Source organism: Lithobates pipiens, unplaced genomic scaffold (assembly GCF_037356315.1).
Source record: "Lithobates pipiens isolate NorthernLeopardFrog02 unplaced genomic scaffold, aLitPip1_a1.2 Scaffold_10, whole genome shotgun sequence".
Classification (NCBI taxonomy): Eukaryota; Metazoa; Chordata; class Amphibia; order Anura; family Ranidae; genus Lithobates; species Lithobates pipiens.
This window is the reverse complement of record NW_027507686.1, coordinates 70944740-70964356: the sequence shown is the minus strand read 5'-3', so window position 1 is coordinate 70964356 and position 19617 is coordinate 70944740. Positions and strand designations below refer to the sequence as shown.

At 42.1% G+C, this 19617-nt stretch overlaps 1 protein-coding gene across 2 annotated transcripts in view; it reads left to right on the top strand.

Annotated features, from left to right (window-relative positions):
* The window catches only part of LOC143932646 (ribosomal protein S6 kinase alpha-4-like), an 82409-nt gene that overhangs the window by 10288 nt on the left and 52504 nt on the right, over window positions 1–19617 (top strand). The window contains exons 2-10 of one of the 2 annotated variants that reach the window (XM_077455842.1): window positions 5968–6039; window positions 9254–9472; window positions 13103–13218; window positions 13335–13442; window positions 14149–14229; window positions 14318–14421; window positions 14593–14737; window positions 14839–15000; window positions 19016–19132. In XM_077455842.1, coding sequence (XP_077311968.1) covers window positions 5968–6039; window positions 9254–9472; window positions 13103–13218; window positions 13335–13442; window positions 14149–14229; window positions 14318–14421; window positions 14593–14737; window positions 14839–15000; window positions 19016–19132 — 1124 coding nt within the window. Of the gene's footprint in view, window positions 1–5964; window positions 6040–9253; window positions 9473–13102; window positions 13219–13334; window positions 13443–14148; window positions 14230–14317; window positions 14422–14592; window positions 14738–14838; window positions 15001–19015; window positions 19133–19617 lie in introns of both variants that reach the window. The other variant, XM_077455841.1, reaches the window with a different exon arrangement.

The window sequence follows — 19617 nt, the reverse complement described above, 5'->3', positions numbered from 1 at the left end:
ATGGAGGAATCTGTATCATTTTTTTTCTCATGCCCAGCATTTTCTGAAGCTTATACTTGTAGTGCCGCTCTAAGCAAAAAAGGAAGATATATATTGTCTGTCGCTGGCTCTCAGGAATGGGGAGCTGGCATAAAATATCACCACTCAGTAGTGTGTAGCATGTTTAGAAAAATAGCTGCTCTCCCAGTCCAGTCTATGTTGTTAAAACAGATGTATGGGTTTTTTTGTTTTTGTTTTTGTTTTTTTTATAAGCATCATACTTACCTAGGTGGATTTAGCATCAGATGCTGCATCTGTCCCCCGGTGCTTCTAACACTGAGGACCAAGTGATCAACCACCGCTCAATGCTGCTTGGTTCTCACCGCTCCGTGAGCAGAGAGCTGGTGACTGTCAGTGAGCAGCTCTCTGCTCTTTGACCCCCCCCCCCTCCACAGCGCTGGGCTGTCGAACAGGGTGGAAGCAGCCAGTTCAGGCTCTTAGCTGACCGCTCTGCTGTAAGTAAGTTGGCGTTTGGGGCAAATTGCTTGCCTTGCCATGGGCACTAACAACCCACGCTACACTAAAACAAACTGGCTCCTAACTTTTTTTTAGCTGGCTCCTAGATTAAAAGCTAATTTGTCAAGCCCTTCTTTAAACTTTTATTGCTTATAGGGCTGCAACTAACGATTATTTTCATAATCGATTAGTTGGCCGATTATTGTTTCGATTAATCGGTTAATAACCTTAAAAAAAAGTGGGTCAAATTGACGTTCATTTTCAACCACAGTGACGGGAAAATTTGGAAATAATAGAAAACTTATTGGTCAAAGGAATTTTCAGACAATGTATGTGGTTTTTGTTCAGAAATGAACTGAAAATTTCAAACAAAATTCTTTCATTCAGGAAATGTACAAAGATTTTTCATCTGAATATTCTCACCTGAAAATTGATCGGTGAGGCCAGTATAAGGCTCGGTACACACCTATGCAGTTTTTGCTTTTGATCTGTTTCTGCAGTGCTTTTTGCTGTGTGTTTTGATTTTTGCGCACGTGATTTTACTGCAATTTGTGTTTTTTTGCATTTTTTTAGGGCAGATTAAAAAAAACAAATTGCTGCAAAAATGCATTACATGCTTTTCTGCAGCTTCTCCATTGAAGTACATTGAACCAAAAAAGCACTGTTTCGCGTTAAAAGTCCCTGACCCTTTCAGATATGAAGGTGTCCCATAGAAAACCATGTAAATGAACTGTAGTGCATTTCTGCAAAAATCACCAATAAACATATAGATGTGAACCAGGTCTAAGACGTTTAGTAACATAATGGGGTTAAAAAGACTAGAATTAGCCCTTTATAGTACAAAAAAAAAGCAGATAATCACTACTGGAAGGGGTTCAATTTTTGCTGTAGAACAGTGAAAGTAATATTTACAGTAGTGATTATATTTTTGTACTATAAAGGGCTCATTTTAGTTTTTTTTAACCCCATTATGTTACTGGCTGATTAATCGATTATGAAAACAGTAATCGATTAATTTCATAATCGATTAGTTGTCGATTAATCGATTAGTTGTTTCAGCCCTAATTGCTTACATGTATTTTGACCTTATGCAGTTGTACTTGGAGTCATTCGAAATGCACTTTGATTTTTCATTTCTTTTTTACTAAAACTTTAGTAAAAGAAAGTGCTGAGTCTTGGTAAATAGGGTTTGTCTTTTATCAAAAATACATGTCTAGTCTTGAGCAATAATGAATGTAAAATGTTGGGAGATATAATAATGCAAAGACCAGTTCCATTACCTACATAGTGTAACGGGTCAATTTGTCAAAAAAGTAGAACTGAAGGCAAACTTATTTTTTTCATTTTCTTTTCAGTGTGGGGTTTAACCCCTGTACGTTTTTTTTTTTTTTTTTTTTTGATCTTTGTCCCATTGGTGAGATTTCCCTTCACTTCCTGTTCTATATAGCAAAAACATAAAGTGAGAGGAAATCTCTCCAAAGTGAGGAATTACCAGAACCACCAAAAATAGTGTCCTCATTGGAAGATGTTCTCTGTATTACTGTTCTGGTGGCAACCCAAAAATGGAGATTTAATATAACTTTCAATGATTACGGTCATCAGAAAAAAAGGGGGGAGGGGGGTTAATCAAACTAATGGGGCCACAGACCGCAATAAAAAACTGATGGGTGTTCTACTTCCTCTCCACTTTATCTTTGTTACCCCAGCATTACATATTCCTGATATGTGCCTGCTGTACCATGTACTTGTATGACAGTCTCCTGTTATCTTTGTATTGCTTCCTTTATGTGAAATCCCTGGTGTTCCTGCCAGTCCCTCTGCTTTCCTTTTTAAAAACTGACCACACTAGGCAAGGAGAGCTAACCGAGGTCCATTGTCTAGCTGTGCTGGAACCAAGGCTGCTATTCTCCAAAGATCAGTCAGATGACATCATAGAGGTGGTGGATGTTAGAGACCTTGCGCTCCTCCACCTTCCATTTGAGGATGCCCCCACAGATGTGCAATAGGGTTTAGGTCTGGAGACATGCTTGGGCAGGCCATCACCTTTACCCTCAGCTTCTTTAGTAAGGCAGTGGTTGTCTTGGAGGTGTGTTTCTCCTCACCTGATTGCCCCCACACACACTTGACACCATCTGAACCAAATAAGTTTTATCTTGGTCTCATCTGACCACAGGACATGGTTCCAGTAATCCATGTCCTTAGTCTGCTTGTCTTCAGAAAACTGTTTTCTGCCTTTCTTGTGCATCATCTTTAGAAGAGACTTCTTTCTGGGACAACAGCCATGCAGACCAATTTGATGCAGTGTGCAGTTAATGGTCTGAGCACTGACAGCCTGACCCCCCACCCCTTCAAACTCTGCAGCAATTGCAGCAATGTTGGCAGCACTCATATCCATTTCCCAAAGACAACTTCTGGATATGACGCTGAGCACATGCACTCAACTTCTTTGGCCGACCATGGTGAGGCCTGTTTTGAGTGGAACCTGTCCGATTAAACTGTTGTATGGTCTTGGCCACCATGCTGCAGCTCAGTTTCAGGGTCTTGGCAATCTTCTTATAGCCTAAGCCATCTTTATGTTGATCAACAATCGTTTTTTTTCAGATTCTCAAAGAGCTCTTTGCAATGAAGTGCCATGCTGAACTTCCAGCGACCAGTATCAGCGTGAGAGTGATAACACCAAATTTAACACCCCTGCTCCCCATTCACACCTGAAACCTTGTAACACTAACGAGTCACATGACATCGGGAAGGGAAAATGGCTAATTGGGCCCAACTTGGACATTTTCACTTTTGTGTACTCACTTTCGTTGCCAGCAGTTTAGACATTAATGGCTGTGTGTTGAGTTATTTTAAGGGGACAGCAAATTTACACTATTATACAAGCTGTACACTCACTACTTTACATTGTAGCAAAGTGTTATTTCTTCAGTGTTGTCACATGAAAAGGTATAATAAAATATTTACAAAAATGTGAGGGGTGTACTCACTTTTGTGAGATACTGTATATCTATACACTAATGTTTTCATTTCAATTTTAACCACTTGCCGCCCGCCCTATAACAAAAGCACGGCCACATAGTGGTTTCAAAACCCTGACCGGATGTCATATGAGGTGATCAGGATTTTGAGCCCGGGGGTGCGTATCGCGGCGATCGTTGTTGCGGGGTGTCAGTCTGACACCCCGCAACAACGATCTCGGTAAAGAGTCTCAGACGGAGACTCTTTACCACGTGATCAGCCGTGTCCAATCATGGCTGATCACAGTGTAAATAGGAAGAGCCGGTGATCGGCTTTTCCTCACTCGCGTCTGTCAGACGCGAGTAGAGGAGAGCCGATCGGCTGCTCCTCTGACAGGGGGGGTCTGTGCTGATCGATTATCAGCGCAGCCCCCCCGAGGATTCCCATACTGGACCACCAGGGACGCCACCAGACCACCAGGAATGACCAGCAGCAGGTATGCCACCCTAGACCACCAGGGATGCCAATCAGTGCCCACAATGCATGCCAATCAGTGCCCACAATGGGCATCACTGATTGGCATGCATTATTGTTTGGCACTGATTGGCATCCATTAGTACAGTAAAAAAACAATACAATGCCTATCAGTGCCCATCCGTGCCGCCTATCAGTGCCCATCCGTGCCGCCTATCAGTGCCCATCCGTGCCGCCTATCAGTGCCCATCCGTGCCGCCTATCAGTGCCCATCCGTGCCGCCTATCTATGCCAATCCGTACTGCCTATCCATGCCAATCAGTGCCAATTTGTGCTACCTATCAGTGTCCATCAATGCCACCTCATCAGTGCCACTTCATTGGTGCCACCTCATTGGTGCCCATCAGTGCCGCCTTATCAGTGCCCATCAGTGAAGGAGAAAACTTACTTATTTACAAAGTTTTGAAACTGAAACAAAAAACAAACATTTTTTTTTTCAACATTTTCGGTATTTTTTTATTTGTTTAGCAAAAAATAAAAACCGCAGAGGTGATCAAATACCACCAAAAGAAAGCTCTATTTGTGGGAAAAAAATGCTAAAATTTTTTATTTGGGTACAGTGTAGCATGACCGCGCAATTGTCATTCAAAGTGCGACAGCGCTGAAAGCTGAAAATTGGTCTGGGCAGGAAGGTGTTTAAGTGCCCAGCATTGAAGTGGTTAAACTGAATGGGTTGTTTACAAGGTGATCGTTTGCCCAAAACAGGAAGTTCTGCTCATCCTCATTTCTGATATGTATCCGCTCCTACTTCTGCTTTTCTCACCTTGGTGAGAAGAGCTGAGATTCGCCTACTCCCCCTGGAAGACGTCACACGTCCCTCGCAGGGCAGTGCATCTCGCACATGTGCAGTGGGCAGTAGCCTGTGAAACACAGCTAATATGGCTAATATGGCGGTACCGGGGACCCGAAGACCAGAGACGAATCAGCCTAGGTGAAGACAGCACTGGACTGGTATTTGTAGCAGAAGACTTATTTTTTTTTTTCAAAAATGATCAATGTTTCTCTTTAAAAAAAGTTTTGTCTTCAGTTTGTGTAAGAGGAAAAGACATTTCAGCAGGTGCTTTTCAATGAACAGATTTTTGGCAGTTGTGTACTATTTTTATTTTTTTCTATCTGTACTAACAGAAATGTTCTTTCAGTTGTCAGTGCCCGTTCACACAGGGGCGACGTGACTTGCAGCGCGTCTCACAGACGCGACCTGCACACGATTTCAGCGGCGACTTGCAAAATGACTTCTGTATAGAAGTCAATGCAAGTCGCCTGAAGTCGCCCCGAAAATACTACAGGAACCTTTTTCTAAGTCGGAGCGACTTGAGTCGCTCCTATTAGAACGGTTCCGTAGTACAGAACGGAGCGCGACTTGTCAGGCAGCTAAGTCGCCTGACAAGTCGCGGTAGTGTGAACCGGCACTCAGGCTTCAGAATAATGAAAAACTTCATAGGGCTTTTTTCGCAACCAATGCTACAAGATTTGTGTTGTTTAGAAATACTTGCTTCTAACATTTCACCATTAATTAAGATACACAGATTGTGTTCTAGCATCTGATTCTTCTGCTATGTTTACTTGTTACAACTGTTGCTGGCATTGGTGTTTTTCTTGACCTAGTTAGAACGCATAGGGGTTGATTTACTAAGGCGAATCCACTGTGCACTTGGAAGTGTAGTCGCTGTAGATCTGGGGCGAGATCTGAAATTAGGGGAATCTCTGCTGATTTTATCATCCAATCATGTGCAAGCCTAATTGTAGTTTTTTGGGGGGTTTTTTGTTTTTTTTTCCTCCTCAAATCTAAAGCGACTGCACTTCCAAGTGCATTTGTAGTGCAGAGTGGATTTGTCTTTAGTAACTAACCCCTATAATAACGTATAGTATTAGAACTTGACACAAGACTTTGAATTATCTATAGTTAATGAGGAATGATCGGAGAACTGCTTTTAATGTAGGTTTCCTTGAATAAATGATGTCTGTTTTCTCATGCAGCAGTAAATCTGACAGGACATGAAGATAAAGTTGGAATGGTAGACTTTGAACTCCTGAAAATTTTGGGAACTGGAGGTAAGAAGTGACACAACCTGCTTATAGTGCTTTCTCCATAGGAATACATATATGAAAAGTCCAGAGAGCAGAAACAGAAATTTTTGCTCTCAGCAGAGTCTTGTTTGTCAATTGAACGTTGATTTACTAAATGCAAATAGACTGTGCATGCTGCAAATGCAGCATGCAGAAAGCTTAGTAAATGAGGGAGAGCTCCGCTAACTTCCATCATCCAATCATGAGCAAGCAAAAATGCATTTGTTTTATTTTCCTTGCTCGTGATTGGGCAGGTATTCTTTGTAAAGTGAAGCTTTACCTCATTTACTAAGCTCTACAGCAGTGATTCTCGACCAGGGTTCTGTGGAACCCTAGTGTCCTTCCAGAGGTTGCTAGGGGTTCCTTCTGCATTGGGCCATTTCCGCCTCTCAGATAAGTTCCCACTCACACCATTGATCTTTTTGGCTATCTGTAAGGAGGTAATTCTTGCCAATGACCACAAGTGTAAGGAGCATTCTTCCCACTGACCATCACACTAATGTATCATGAGTTGTAGATTTCTAATTTTTAGCAGGGGTTCCCCCGAGACCGGAGAACTATTTCAAGGGTTCCTCTGTGTTGAAAAGGTTGAAAAAGGCTGCTCTACAGCAACTGCACTTGCACAGTACAATTGCACTTTGCAAAGCGCACAGTCTTTTTGCCTTTAGTAAATCAACCCGTGTTGCTGGGGTAGGCAAGATTTTCCTGCCAGAGTTGTGGACAGCAATAAAAACCTTATAGGGGATAAATCCTACTTGCTTCCCAAACTTCATAAGATAGGTTCTGTTGGCAGTGTTACACATTTAAACATTGTTTGGTGGTCAGCCCTGTTAGTTTAATCTTATGTTTTTGTTTAAAAGTTAGTTAACTTTTACCCAAAAAAAATACCTATGCAGGTAAGGGGTACCTGTAGATAAAAAACAAAACAAAAAAAACAACTATGCAGCTTTGAAGTTAAATAACGCTGTTGGTTTAGGTGAAGGCCATTTACGTACCTCCTTGAAGTATGACTGAAAAAGTCCCAGAGATCACATCCCATCCTGCTTTGTTGCTTGGATGTTGCTAATGCCGCGTACACACGATCGAATTGTATGATGTACTTAGTCCGTCATACAATCCGGCGGACTTTCTACCGAACGGACTTGGCCACACACGGATACACAAACAGTCCGACGAAAGCTTGCGCGATGACGTACAGCATGTACGACGGGACTAGAAATAGGAAGTCCAAGACACTGCAAAGCACCCTTTGGGCTCCTTCTGCTGACTTTGCGTTAGTGGAAGTTTGGTTAGAGACGATTCGCGCTTTTCAGACTTCAGCTTAATTCGTCCGTTATTTTTTTTTATTATTTATTCTCGAATTGGAATATTAATCATAAGATGAGGATGAATTAAGACATTTGTGATAACTCTGTGTGAATATAAGCAGCAAAGCAACTTCACTTTTCTCGCATTATGAAGAAGAAAAGAATGTGCTATATTAAAAGATCACAAAATTAGCAGCATGACGAATATGCTAGCTTCAATACGAACACTAGTTTTACAAGACAGAACGCTTCCGCCCTGTAAATCCTTTCTGGGCATGCGCCATTCTTAGTCCGTCGGACTAGCATACTGACGAACGTATTGTCCGCTGAAACCAAAGTACGACGGGAAGATTGGTGTACAAACCGGCCTTCTTAGTACACGCTGAAAAAGTCCGCTGAAGCCCACACACGATCGGATTGTCCGTTGAAATGCGTTTCAACGGACTAAGTACGTCATACAATTCGATCGTGTGTACGCGGCATAAGAGACTCATAGTTCTCACTGTTCAGCTCCACCATCAAACCCCCTCACATGTGCTTTCTCTTACCTGATGCAATAGCTTTCACCTCAGCATTTGAGAGCTCACTCCTGTGTTAGTGGAGATGAGTAGTAAGAGAAGCTAGGAGTCTCTTAACAACGTCCTAGCAGCAAGGCAGGACAGAATGATGCCATCTCTGGAAGATTTTCATTCACTCTTAAGGAGTTGTGTCAATGGCCTACGCCTGTAGCAAGGGCATTATTCAACTGGTCAAACATGCACATTTTTTTTTATTTTTATTTTTTATTATTATTGGTGCCCCTTACCTGTATAGGCAGTTTTTTGGTAATTGTTAAATGGTGGCTGCATAAACGTATCACTTATATCACATGCATGTTCTTACACTATGCAAGTACCTAGGGTTGCCACCTGTCCAGGATTCACCTGGACAGTTTGGCTTTTGAGTTATGTGTTTGAGTTTCAGTCCACCTGAAACCTGGACACATTATTCAGACAGAAATGTGGTTTGAAACGGGGCTTGACAGGAGGGTAAAGGTGGCACTATGTGCGCCGCATTACTATTCTCTTTGGAGTGCCCAAAGGGGTCCCAGGTCTGTTACAATCCTATAGTGTATACTAAAACAACTTTTTTTACTGTGCACTGCTAAAGTGTTCGGGTTTGGCTTGAAGAAAAAGTGGCAACCCTACAAGTACTCCTGACCCCTGGGAAGTTAAAGACCGGGAAAATCCAATGTAGTTGTTCACCCGAGAATGCTTGGGTATTTCTCCACATCTAGCTTAATTTGGACTTTGTCTCATGTCTGTGGAGTACACCCCGGCTTGTTCAATTAAGCTTTGGTAATAAAACTTGGAAGCTCATTGGTTTCTATACAGATGTGAGCCTGATTTTGCACTTTCCAGCTTTAGTAAATAAACCCCATTGTGTACTTAAAAGCGGGTATGCCTATATAGATATGTATAAAAACATACTCTGTGCAGATATCTCAAACATTCACACAACTGTCACAAATAATCACAATAACTTGTGTAATATGTTTACTGTCTATGATATTTAGCTCCTGCTAGTGGCCATAATTCAGTTGTTTCCTGATTAAGGAATTTGAGAAAAATACGGCATTACGGTGATTATTTGTGACAACTGTGCAAATGTTTGGGACAGAATTTATTAAAAATAGACCCCTAGGTGTACTGTTAAGCATGGTGCTTCAGGTTATTGAAATGTATCCTATATACTCCAGATTAGGCCATTAGGAAGCTCCTATGTTGGTGTTGAGGTTTAAATTCAATGAGCCTGACAAATAATCCTGAAAGAATGAATGCTTCCTTTGTTTGCTGTTGCCATTTGTTTCTTGCCTCCATATGACATTTGTAATATTTTTTTCACTCTTGCAGCATATGGTAAAGTTTTCCTTGTTCGTAAAGTGACTGGCTCAGATGCAAATCGTCTCTATGCCATGAAAGTACTGCGTAAGGCAGCTCTGGTTCAAAAAGAGAAAACTGCAGAGCACACACGGACTGAACGCACTGTGCTAGAACATGTGAGACAGAGTCCTTTTCTTGTGACCCTTCACTATGCCTTCCAGACAGATGCTAAACTCCACCTTATACTGGGTAGGTAATGGAAGTATTGTGCTTAGAATCACTAATGCTTTCTCATAGTTAGAGAGTCAAAGTGCATTAGTTTTGCCCAATTCATTAAATTTGAGCTGGGCACATATATCTGCAGTGTTTTGTTATCTCTCTTCAAGTCACTAAGTTCTGTAGCTGTCTCCTGCTCCTTTCTTCTCTTTATCAGCCTGATAACTCCTGACAAGTTCTCTGTCACATGATAAAAGCAGCCAGAGTTTTGTGTTGGGGAGGATGATATAAATAGATTAGCAGAGCCCTGAACTATTCAACAATCAACTCTAAGTCTCTACTTATAAGGAGAAGGGTTGTGTGCCTTTCCTCCAATCAGCTGTCTTGGCTGTATACCCAGACTTCACTGCGGTGTTGAACAGGAAGAGAAAACATCCTAACACAATCTGAACTTTCTAAACAGTATATAAAGGTGAAGACAGCAGATATACATGTAAAACTTATGTAGGGAGATTTGTTTCATCCGTGTGTATCATCTGCGGCTGTTCACTTCACTGGGTATATGTGAGGGTTTACATCCACTTTAAGGATCTTTCCACTTTAATAAAAAATTTGATCCCTAAACTCAGGATTTGCAGAGCCCAATCTTCTTCAGAAAGAGACAGACAGACACAAATATAGTTATGTAATATCTTTTTGAAATTGGTTATGAGGCTTGATATCAGCTCTTTTGTACAGGGGAATGGGTGAATTCCACACAAAACTATGACAGTAGAGATTAACCTATAAAAAGGAAATGTATATAATTGTCACTTATTGTAAGAGGCAATATGAGTTATATGTGTTGTGCCAATATAATACACAAACATGATACAATAGAGAGCCTTTCCATCTGCGCAAAATGCAGTAGTGACTACTTGTTATAAATATTAAAGGCTATCTCCATCTTTAAAGCGGAGGTCCACCCTAAAATGGACCTTCCGCTCATCGGATTCCTTCCCCCCTCTGGCGCCACGATTGGCACCTTTCAGGGGGGAGGGGGTGCAGTTACCTGGATAATCCAGGTAACTGCACCCACTTCCGGGCTAGCTCTCTGCGGAAAGGGGCGTACATTACGCCCCTTTCCGCAAGTGCCCGCCCCCTTCCGCAAGTGCCCCGCTGCCTGCTGGGAAACACACAGATCCCAGAGGCAGCGGGGACCGTCCTCATTGCGCAGCGCGGCTCGCGCATGCGCAGTAGGGAACCGGGAAATGAAGCCGAAAGGCTCCATTTCCTGATTCCCATACCCAAGATGGCGGCGGCAGCACTCGAGTGTCGATCTAGAGATCGGCTTCGGGTGCCGACATCGCGGGCGCGCTGGACAGGTAAGTGTCACTATTTTAAAAGTCAGCAGCTGCAGTATTTGTAGCTGCTGACTTTAAAAAAAAAAAAAAAAACGCGGAGTCCCGGCGGACTCCCGCTTTAACAACATATTTAGGATGGAACATGCAGCATGTTGCCTAGCACCCAAGCCCTGAAACAGAGAGAGACTCAAAAGGGTTAATTTACTAAAAATGTGTGCATGCAAAATCTGGTGCAGCTGTGCATTGTAGCCAACCAGCTTCTAACTTCAGATTGTTCAATTAAAGTGGTCGTTCAGTTATCTTTTGAAAAATTAAAAGTCAGCAGCTACAAAAACTGTAGCTGCTGACTTTTAATACTAGCACACTCACTTGTCCCAGGATCCAGCGCTGTCCTCACCCAGCTGGTTTCTTCACCAGGCTTCGGTCCCCCAAGTATATTAACTCTGGGCAGCTGGCTGTGACTGCTTGCGACTTCACAGCCGGCTGCTCACTGCGCATGCGCGTGACGTATCCCAGGAGGCTGCAGGGAAAGGTGGGGTGGTAGTGAACTTCCGCTCAGATCGAAAAGTTTAACTTAATCCATGATCAGTTAGCCACATATGAAGGTTTGTGAAATATCAGATCCTTGACCTAGTTTTGCAGAAGCAGTGAATTATAGTGCTGACTCATTCTTTCTCTAACTAAAACAGAATAGAAATTTGAAACCTATCAGTGTACTGAGATTATTGTTGATGGTCTTTTGTACATGATACAGTAGCAGATTTTCAATTTAATGCAACAAAATAGCATTTACTGGGTCATGGTCATTTAAGTAGGAAAAAGAATATTGCTGCACCAGGATAGTAATTTGGCGCTTTATACATAAAGAATAATAATAATGATACTCCATTATTGCGAAATAGTAAAAAATCTGGTTGGTGAATAAGAATTAGGTTAAAACATTTTGGAGAAGAATCACTGCACAGCATAAATAAATCTGAATTCTAGGTATGTTTTTTTTTTTTTTTGCATAGTTACATGTGCAGCTTGGACCGATGTACGTATGTATATTTCATACCTGACTAATCCCTGCCTTGTTAGTTCTGTGTCAAGCAGCTGCTCTGCTTCATAATGCTTACAGGGTATCACCCACTCGGCTTGAGAGCCCTTTAGAGTATGCCTTCTTGCAGTTTCCACAGTTAATGCAAAGCAATCTCTGATTGGTGAGGTGGGGTGGTTATGTCATGTTCTTCTTCTCATCTAATCAGATAACGCCTTGAATTCATTGATAAAATGACAACGTAATCTTGGAGGCTTGGTTCACACTGGTGCAGAAACCACATTGATTGCTTTGCGGTTGCCGCACCGCATCAGAATCGTAAGCAGGTCACACTATGCTCTGTGAACCACTGTGGGTGTCAATATAAAGTTAATAACACACCAAATCGGTTTGCAGAACTCAATGCGAACTGTGGAATCAGATGAAATTGGATTGCATGGGTCTGAACACTCATGCGATCCGATTCAAGTGCAGACAAAAAAAGGGTCCTGCACTTTTTTGGTGCGGATCCAGTGTGAATTGAGCCATACATAATGTATAACTCAATTCTCACCGCACTGAATTTGCACATCATTTGTACAGGAATCCAGTGCGATTCCTGTACAAATGACATGCGATGCTGTAGACTGCAGTAGTGTGAACCTAGCGTGAATGCCACCCATGCAGAGAGAGTGACCCCGTGTTCACTATATACCGAGCAGCTACCCTTCTGCATTGTAGCCACATGGGGTCAACCACTTGGCACAGGACCTTAAGAATAGCAAGGATCACTGTAGTAGCGGCAGCTACCACAGGGATTCTCTGCTTCCATAGGCATTGGTCAGGTATGGAATATGCATTCTTACTTTGGTAAGTGTAAAGAGTAAATTGTCTCTTATTTTATTTTATTCATGTGCTGGCTCAGACCCTGTCATGGGTCATCAGAAGCTTGCCTGACCATAGGAATTTGTATAAGTAACCAGTTCATATAAGAGAAATCAAAGCCATACTGCACATCATGAGGGTAATGCCATGCTACTCCTGCAAAGATGCCATCCCTACAACAACCCCAGCAACACGTAGCACTTTTAACAAGTCTAAGTAATAAGTAACTTGTTTATTTTCCAGAGCCATAAATCTGTATACTAGTGCATAGTGGCTGTAGGTTTTTATACCTGGCCGAAATAAGAAACACCAGTAGCCTGGTCTTAGTAATGGCAATGCGTAAAATGCAATTTTGGCATGCCAGCAATAGTATAACATAAAGTTGTGACATATTCTGTCCTTCTTATATCCTTGTAGACTATGTTAGTGGAGGAGAACTTTTTACTCATCTCTATCAGCGGGATAACTTCTCGGAAGACGCTGTATGCTTTTATTCTGGAGAGGTTATTCTGGCTATTGAACACCTACACAAGGTGAGATCATGTCTATCCTGCTTTACTGCAGTTCATATGACTTCTTCTCTTTACATTGTGCTATATGGCTGGTATAATAAAAGGGTATGTTTTAACTCTACACTTCTCCTCTTCAGTTGGGTATTGTATACCGAGACATTAAGCTGGAGAACATCTTATTGGACAGTGATGGTCATGTGGTTCTTACAGACTTTGGCTTGAGCAAGGAATTCATGGCTGAAGAGGTGAGAAGTCATTGATTTTAGATCTTGCACTTACATTCACAAAAGAGCTATATATGTTACATATATACATAAACAGGCATACCATAATCGCATGAATGAAGTCTTTAGATTAATTTTATATTGTGGTCTTATGTAGCAGTAAATTATTGAGGCAAGCTATAGGTGAGCACATAATCTACATATGTAAACTGCAGAAGAAAAATAAATCAAGAAAATTAGGCATTCCGCAAAATTTAGGGGTCAAGAATCAGCTGGCTGTAAAAGTCCCAATCACCTTGGCAGATGCTGACTTACTATTAAACGATTATTGTCCATGTCACTGCTCACAAGCAAACCTGTGTCCCATGAACAACCGCGGCGGATGCTGCCCTTCAGACTGTGTATTAATTCAGCAGAATATGAGTTCTTTCTCTTCTCATTTAAATATATGGAAGAATAAGGCAGAGCTGTGACTCAGATTTAATTTAAAACACTGAAATGCACTGTAACCGTTGGCAGTTTATTCAGTACTGCAAAATACCAATACAGATTCTACAGGACACTGAGTAATGTACTGCAAGTTCACTCTTGTAGGAAAATGCACTCAAATATTACCATCATTAATTAATTCCTTATGCAATGTGTAAATGTTCTTTTCAATATATGTAATGTTGATTACATGTTATGGATTGTACTCCTGTGTGTTTTTTTTTTTTTGTGTGTGCAGTGTGAACGGACATATTCTTTCTGTGGCACAACTGAATATATGGCACCAGAAATAATCAGAGGACAGGCAGGTCACGGCAAGGTGAGTCAGTACAAACATCAACTCATTAAAAAAGCTATATTCCCTGAAATGAGTGTGTCATGTTTATATTTTGTCTGTTCTAATACAGTCAGTGGACTGGTGGAGTCTGGGAATCCTCATTTATGAACTGCTAACAGGAGCATCTCCATTTACACTGGAGGGGGAAAAGAACTCACAGAGTGAAGTGTCTAAGTGAGTGAATTAAATCAGTAAGAAAATAATAAGGGTGTGGTGAGGAAGAGTTTATTAAGGAAGGGTTTGGTAGATTTTGGAAAATTATAGATACAAGTATTTTCTCTTGAGAGTAAAAGACTGAAGTATGGGTAACAATACTGCATGACATGACATCCATGTTTATCACAGACGGATCCTAAAGATGGAGCCCTCATATTCCTCATCTTTAAGTTTGGAGGCTCGAGATCTTCTGCAAAAGTTGCTCCGCAAGGATCCAAAAAAACGACTTGGAGCGGAAGGTGCTTTCCAAATTAAGGAACACCCATTCTATAGGGTGAGGAGACACTGTCTAATGTTTTACTACCTTTTTATAATAAATGGCTCATTCTTGTGTGAAGCGTGGTCTGTAACCTTCTTTTTTGTTATATAACACAGGGTCTGGACTGGGAAGCTCTGGCTCTGCGGAAAGTCACGCCTCCATTCCGCCCATCTATACGCAGCGAAACAGATGTCAGTAATTTTTCAGATGAATTTACAAGTTTAGACCCTGTGTACTCTCCAGCAGCAACTCCACCTTCCGGGGCGCGTATATTCAAGGTCTGTCCAATTCTAGTTCTACACATTCAGAATTCTGAAGTGTATGCCAATTTTGTCCTTTTTACTCTTATAACATGAATTTCTCCTATGTATAACCCTCTTTGTGAGAAGAACAACTTTCACGCAGTTGCTTTATGACTAATGAGTTTTGTGAATTGTGACAAACGCATTGTGGAGCGCACTTCCTCATGCCTGTCACCCATCTATATGGTTGTGACCATATTTTCATATTCCCAGTGATTTGGTTGTAAATGATGAAAAGAGCAGTATTCACCATTTGAGTGAAAGGGTTAAAGCCCAAAAATCACTTAACTTGCACCTTATTGCACCAACACATTCAAGCGCAAAGCTTATTTTGTGTCATATATTACTTATATAACACTACTTTTTTATTATTATTATTTATCTATTGCATGTGAACTAGTTTGTCTTGATTATATCTTTATTCAAGTTTAAACACTTGACTGCCGGAAGATTTCATGCTGGGAAGGGGTAAACATCTATGGCAATCAAAGGGTTAACTGTGTGCCTAGCCAGTGTTTATGTGTGTACTGTGAGGTCCTTTTACTAAGGGAAATAATGGATTTTGCTCCCTTATTTATATATATGTATGTGTATTATGTGATTCGGCTTGGGAGACCCTCCCTGTAGCAGTAAGACAGAGGTTGGGGGGATGTGGAGTGTTGGTGTGGGGTGGGGGGCTGGAGCTACAGAGGGGGTGATGTCTGTGGTCAGGTCTGGCAGCTTCTAATCTAATGCCACAAGCAACGGACATATTTTCTGAGAGTCACATGTAACTAGCAAGCCTCTGATAGGGGGATTCACTGGTATAGACTGTCAGCTTAATAGTATCCAGGCATGTGACAGTGAAATTACCTTTATCAGTTACATCTCTGGGTTCAATTACAGTATGACTTTGTTGGTATTGTATTTGCAAATTAACCACTTCAACTCTGGAAGTTTTTACCCCCTTCATGACCAAACCATTTTTTTGTAATACAGCACTGCATTACTTTAACTGACAATTGCGCGGTCATGCAACGCTACCCAAATAAAATGTATAAAAAAATTTATACAGTTTTTTTCCCACAAATAGACCTTTATTTTGGTGGTATTTGATCACCTCTGCGGTTTTTATTTTTTGTGCTATAAACAAAAAAAAGACAATATTTGTTGCTTTCTGTTATAAAACACATCAAATAAAAAAATGTAAAAAATCTAATTTCTTCATCAATTTGGACCAATATGTATTCTGCTACACGTCTTTGGTAATAAAAATTACAATAAGCGTATATTAATTGGTTTGCACAAAAGTTATAGCGTCTACAAACTATAGGATATTTTTATTTATTTATTTATTGTTACTAGTAATGGCAACGATCCACGAGTTATAGCAGGACTGTAAAATTGTGGCGGCCAAATCAGACAAGTAACACTTTTTGGGGACCAGTGACACCAGTACAGTAATCAGTGCTAAACAAAATATGCACTGTCGCTGTACTAATGACACTGGCAGGGTGTCAGGGCTGGGCTCAGCCCTTCCTTCTCTGAACTGGCCACTCAGATGTCGGCTAATTGCCAGCTTCTATCTCTCCACAGTGACTCACCTGTTGATAATATCCTGCTCGTCAGTCCTGCCTACTTAAGCCATCCAGCCCAGATGATCTCTGCCTTTGCCTTGGTCACATCTCTAGATACGCTCTCCTATGTTCCTGTTAAAGACTTTCTTGACTAACATTCCTTCTGGCTCCAGATCCTGCCTGCTGTTCTACTGCTCTCATCTCTGTCTCGCTGACGTTTTGGCTTTTCTGACTATCCATTCCGGTTCCTGAACTCTGGCTATGTTTTGACTACATTTACTCTGTTTTCTTCTGTCCATGGGAAACACCTGGGGCAGCATCCCTCAGTAACCTGGTTGAGAACCTGAAATATACTTTGAGATGCTGCTGGCCACCCCATGACACCTTCCAGTGGGCCTCCTACAACCTATACCCAATAAAGAGAGGCCCTGGACCCCCTCTGTCTATGGATTTCATTGTGAATTTACCCAACTCCCAGGGCAACACAGTTATCCTTATGGTGGTTGACTGGTTCTCGAAAAATGTTTCATTGTATTCCACTTAAGAAGTTGCCCACGTCTAAGGAACTGGCTTCCATTTTTGCTCGGGAGGTCTTTCGCTTACATGGGCTACCCAAGGTGCTTGTCTCGGACAGGGGTAGTCCGTTTGTGTCCGGTTCTGGCGAGCCTTTTGTGCACAGCTTGCTTTCTCCTCTGCGTATCACCCACAGTCTAATGGGACTGCAGAACGAGACAATCAGTCCTTGGAGCAATTACTATGTTGCTATATTTCTGACCATCATAACTACTGGTCAGACCTCTTACTGTGGGTGGAGTTTGCTCACAATAGTGCCTTGAATTCTGCTTTCCGATTGTCCCCGTTTATGGCAAACTATGGTTTCAAACCTTCCATGCTGCCTGACTCCTTTATTTCGCAGAGTATTCCTGCATTAAAGGAGCATCTCCGTAGTCTTCGTTCCACCTGGCACAAGTCCAGGAGGATTTGCGACATGCTAATTATAGGTACAGACTCCATGCTGACTGCAGACGGCTGCCTGCGCCTTCCTACCAGGTTGGGGACAGGGTCTGGCTGTCATCTCGCAACCTCCGACTTTGTGTTCCCCCTCTCTAGTTCGCACCTCGGTTTATTGGGCCTTTGCGTATTCTTCGCAGGATTAACCCAATGGCTTACGTATTAGACCTTCCTTCTAATATGCGTATCTCAATTGTATTTCATGTCTCCTTATTAAAACCTTTGATCTGCAACCGCTTTACCACCTCGGTGCCTCATCCTCACTCTGTAGAGGTTGAGAACCATGAGTAGTATGAAGTACAGTCCATTGTTGACTCCCGTAGATTCCGTGGCCACATACAGTACCTGGTGCATTGGAAAGGGTGCGGTCCAGAGGAACACTCTTGGGTCTCTTCTTCAGATGTACATGCCCCTGTCCTCCCCTGTGATTTCCGTAGATGGTTTCCCCACAAGCCTGGTGGTACTCTGAGGGGGAGGGGTCATTGAGGAGGGGGTACTGTCAGGGCTGGGCTCAGTCCTTCCTTCTCTGAGCTGGCTGCTCAGCTGTCGGCTAATTGCCAGCTCCTATCTCTCCACAATGACTCACTTGTTGATGATATTCTGCTTGTCAGTCCTGCTTACTTAAGCCGTCCAGCCCAGATGATCTCTGCCTTCGCCTTGGTCACATCTCTAGAGACGCTCTCCTGTGTTCCTGTTAAAGACTTGCTTGGCTGACATTCCTTCTGGCTCCAGATCCTGCTTTCTGTTCTACTATTCTCATCTCTGGCTCCCTGAGATTTTGGATTATCTGACAATGCGTTCTGGTTCCTGAACACTGGCTATGTTTTGACTATGTTTACTCTGTTTACCTTTTTTTATTATTATTAAACAAGTGTGATTTAACTGTACTTCTGTCTCAGTCTGATTCATGGTTTCTGACACAGGGAAGGGGTTAACATCAGGGGGATCAAAGGGTTAAATGTGTCCCTAGGGAGTGCTTTCTTACTTAGTGGAGGTGCTTGTACTGTGGGAAGAAAACGCAGAAACGCAGGATCTCTCTCTTCTCTTGTCACAGAGCGGCGATCTGCCTTGTTTACAAAGGCAGACTGCCGTTCTTGCTTCTGTCGGCAACAATTGGCGGGTCCACCAGACCCACTGATTGGCTCCCGCTGTGTCGCAGACCCAAAAGTGCAGAATTCCGTAACTGTACGTGATTCTGCCTGTAGGAGCCACTGCCCCGCAGTATATGTACATTGGAGCGGTTGGCAAGAAGTTAAGTATGCTATTATGGAGATATGTTCAGTTAGTTAAAACCTCAGAATAACTACCCTATATAGCTTATACTATCTGTTTTTCAGCAAAGAAATAATGTCTTACAAAAACTGTATGTTTTCTGGCAGCACAAATGCAGGCTCCATCTCCTAACTTTGCTTTGTATGTTTTAGGGTTACTCCTTTGTAGCTCCATCTGTTCTGTTTGGTGTAAATGCAGCAATGACAGACATGCCTGCCCCATCTGCTGACAAGCCTGCAAGCCCCACACTGTCTTTGAGTGCTATGAAGGTAAATAGATAACAAAACATTTTTAAAGAACTGTTTATTGAGTTTTAGAACATAGACAATACAACAGCCCACAACACAAGTTTTAAGCAAAAAAACTTGCAGGGGTTATAAATTCTAAATATTCAATAAATAATAAAAAAAAAAAAAAACGGTACGGGCATCACTTGAGACAATTATGCATGGCTCGCACTAAAAGGAAACGGAGTAGTCCAGAGGGTAATGCCGCGTACACACGACCAGACTTAGGTCCGACAGACTTTCGACGGAGTTCTGACGGAGTTCTGACAGAGTTCTGACGGACTTTCCGAATGAACGGACTTGGCCATACACAATCACACCAAAGTCCGACGGATTCGAATGTGATGACGTACGACCAGACTAGAATAAGGAAGTTCATAGCCAGTAGCCAATAGCTGCCCTTGCATCGGTTTTTGTCCGTTGGACTAGCACACACACGAGCGGATTTCTCGGTAGGAACTGGGTCC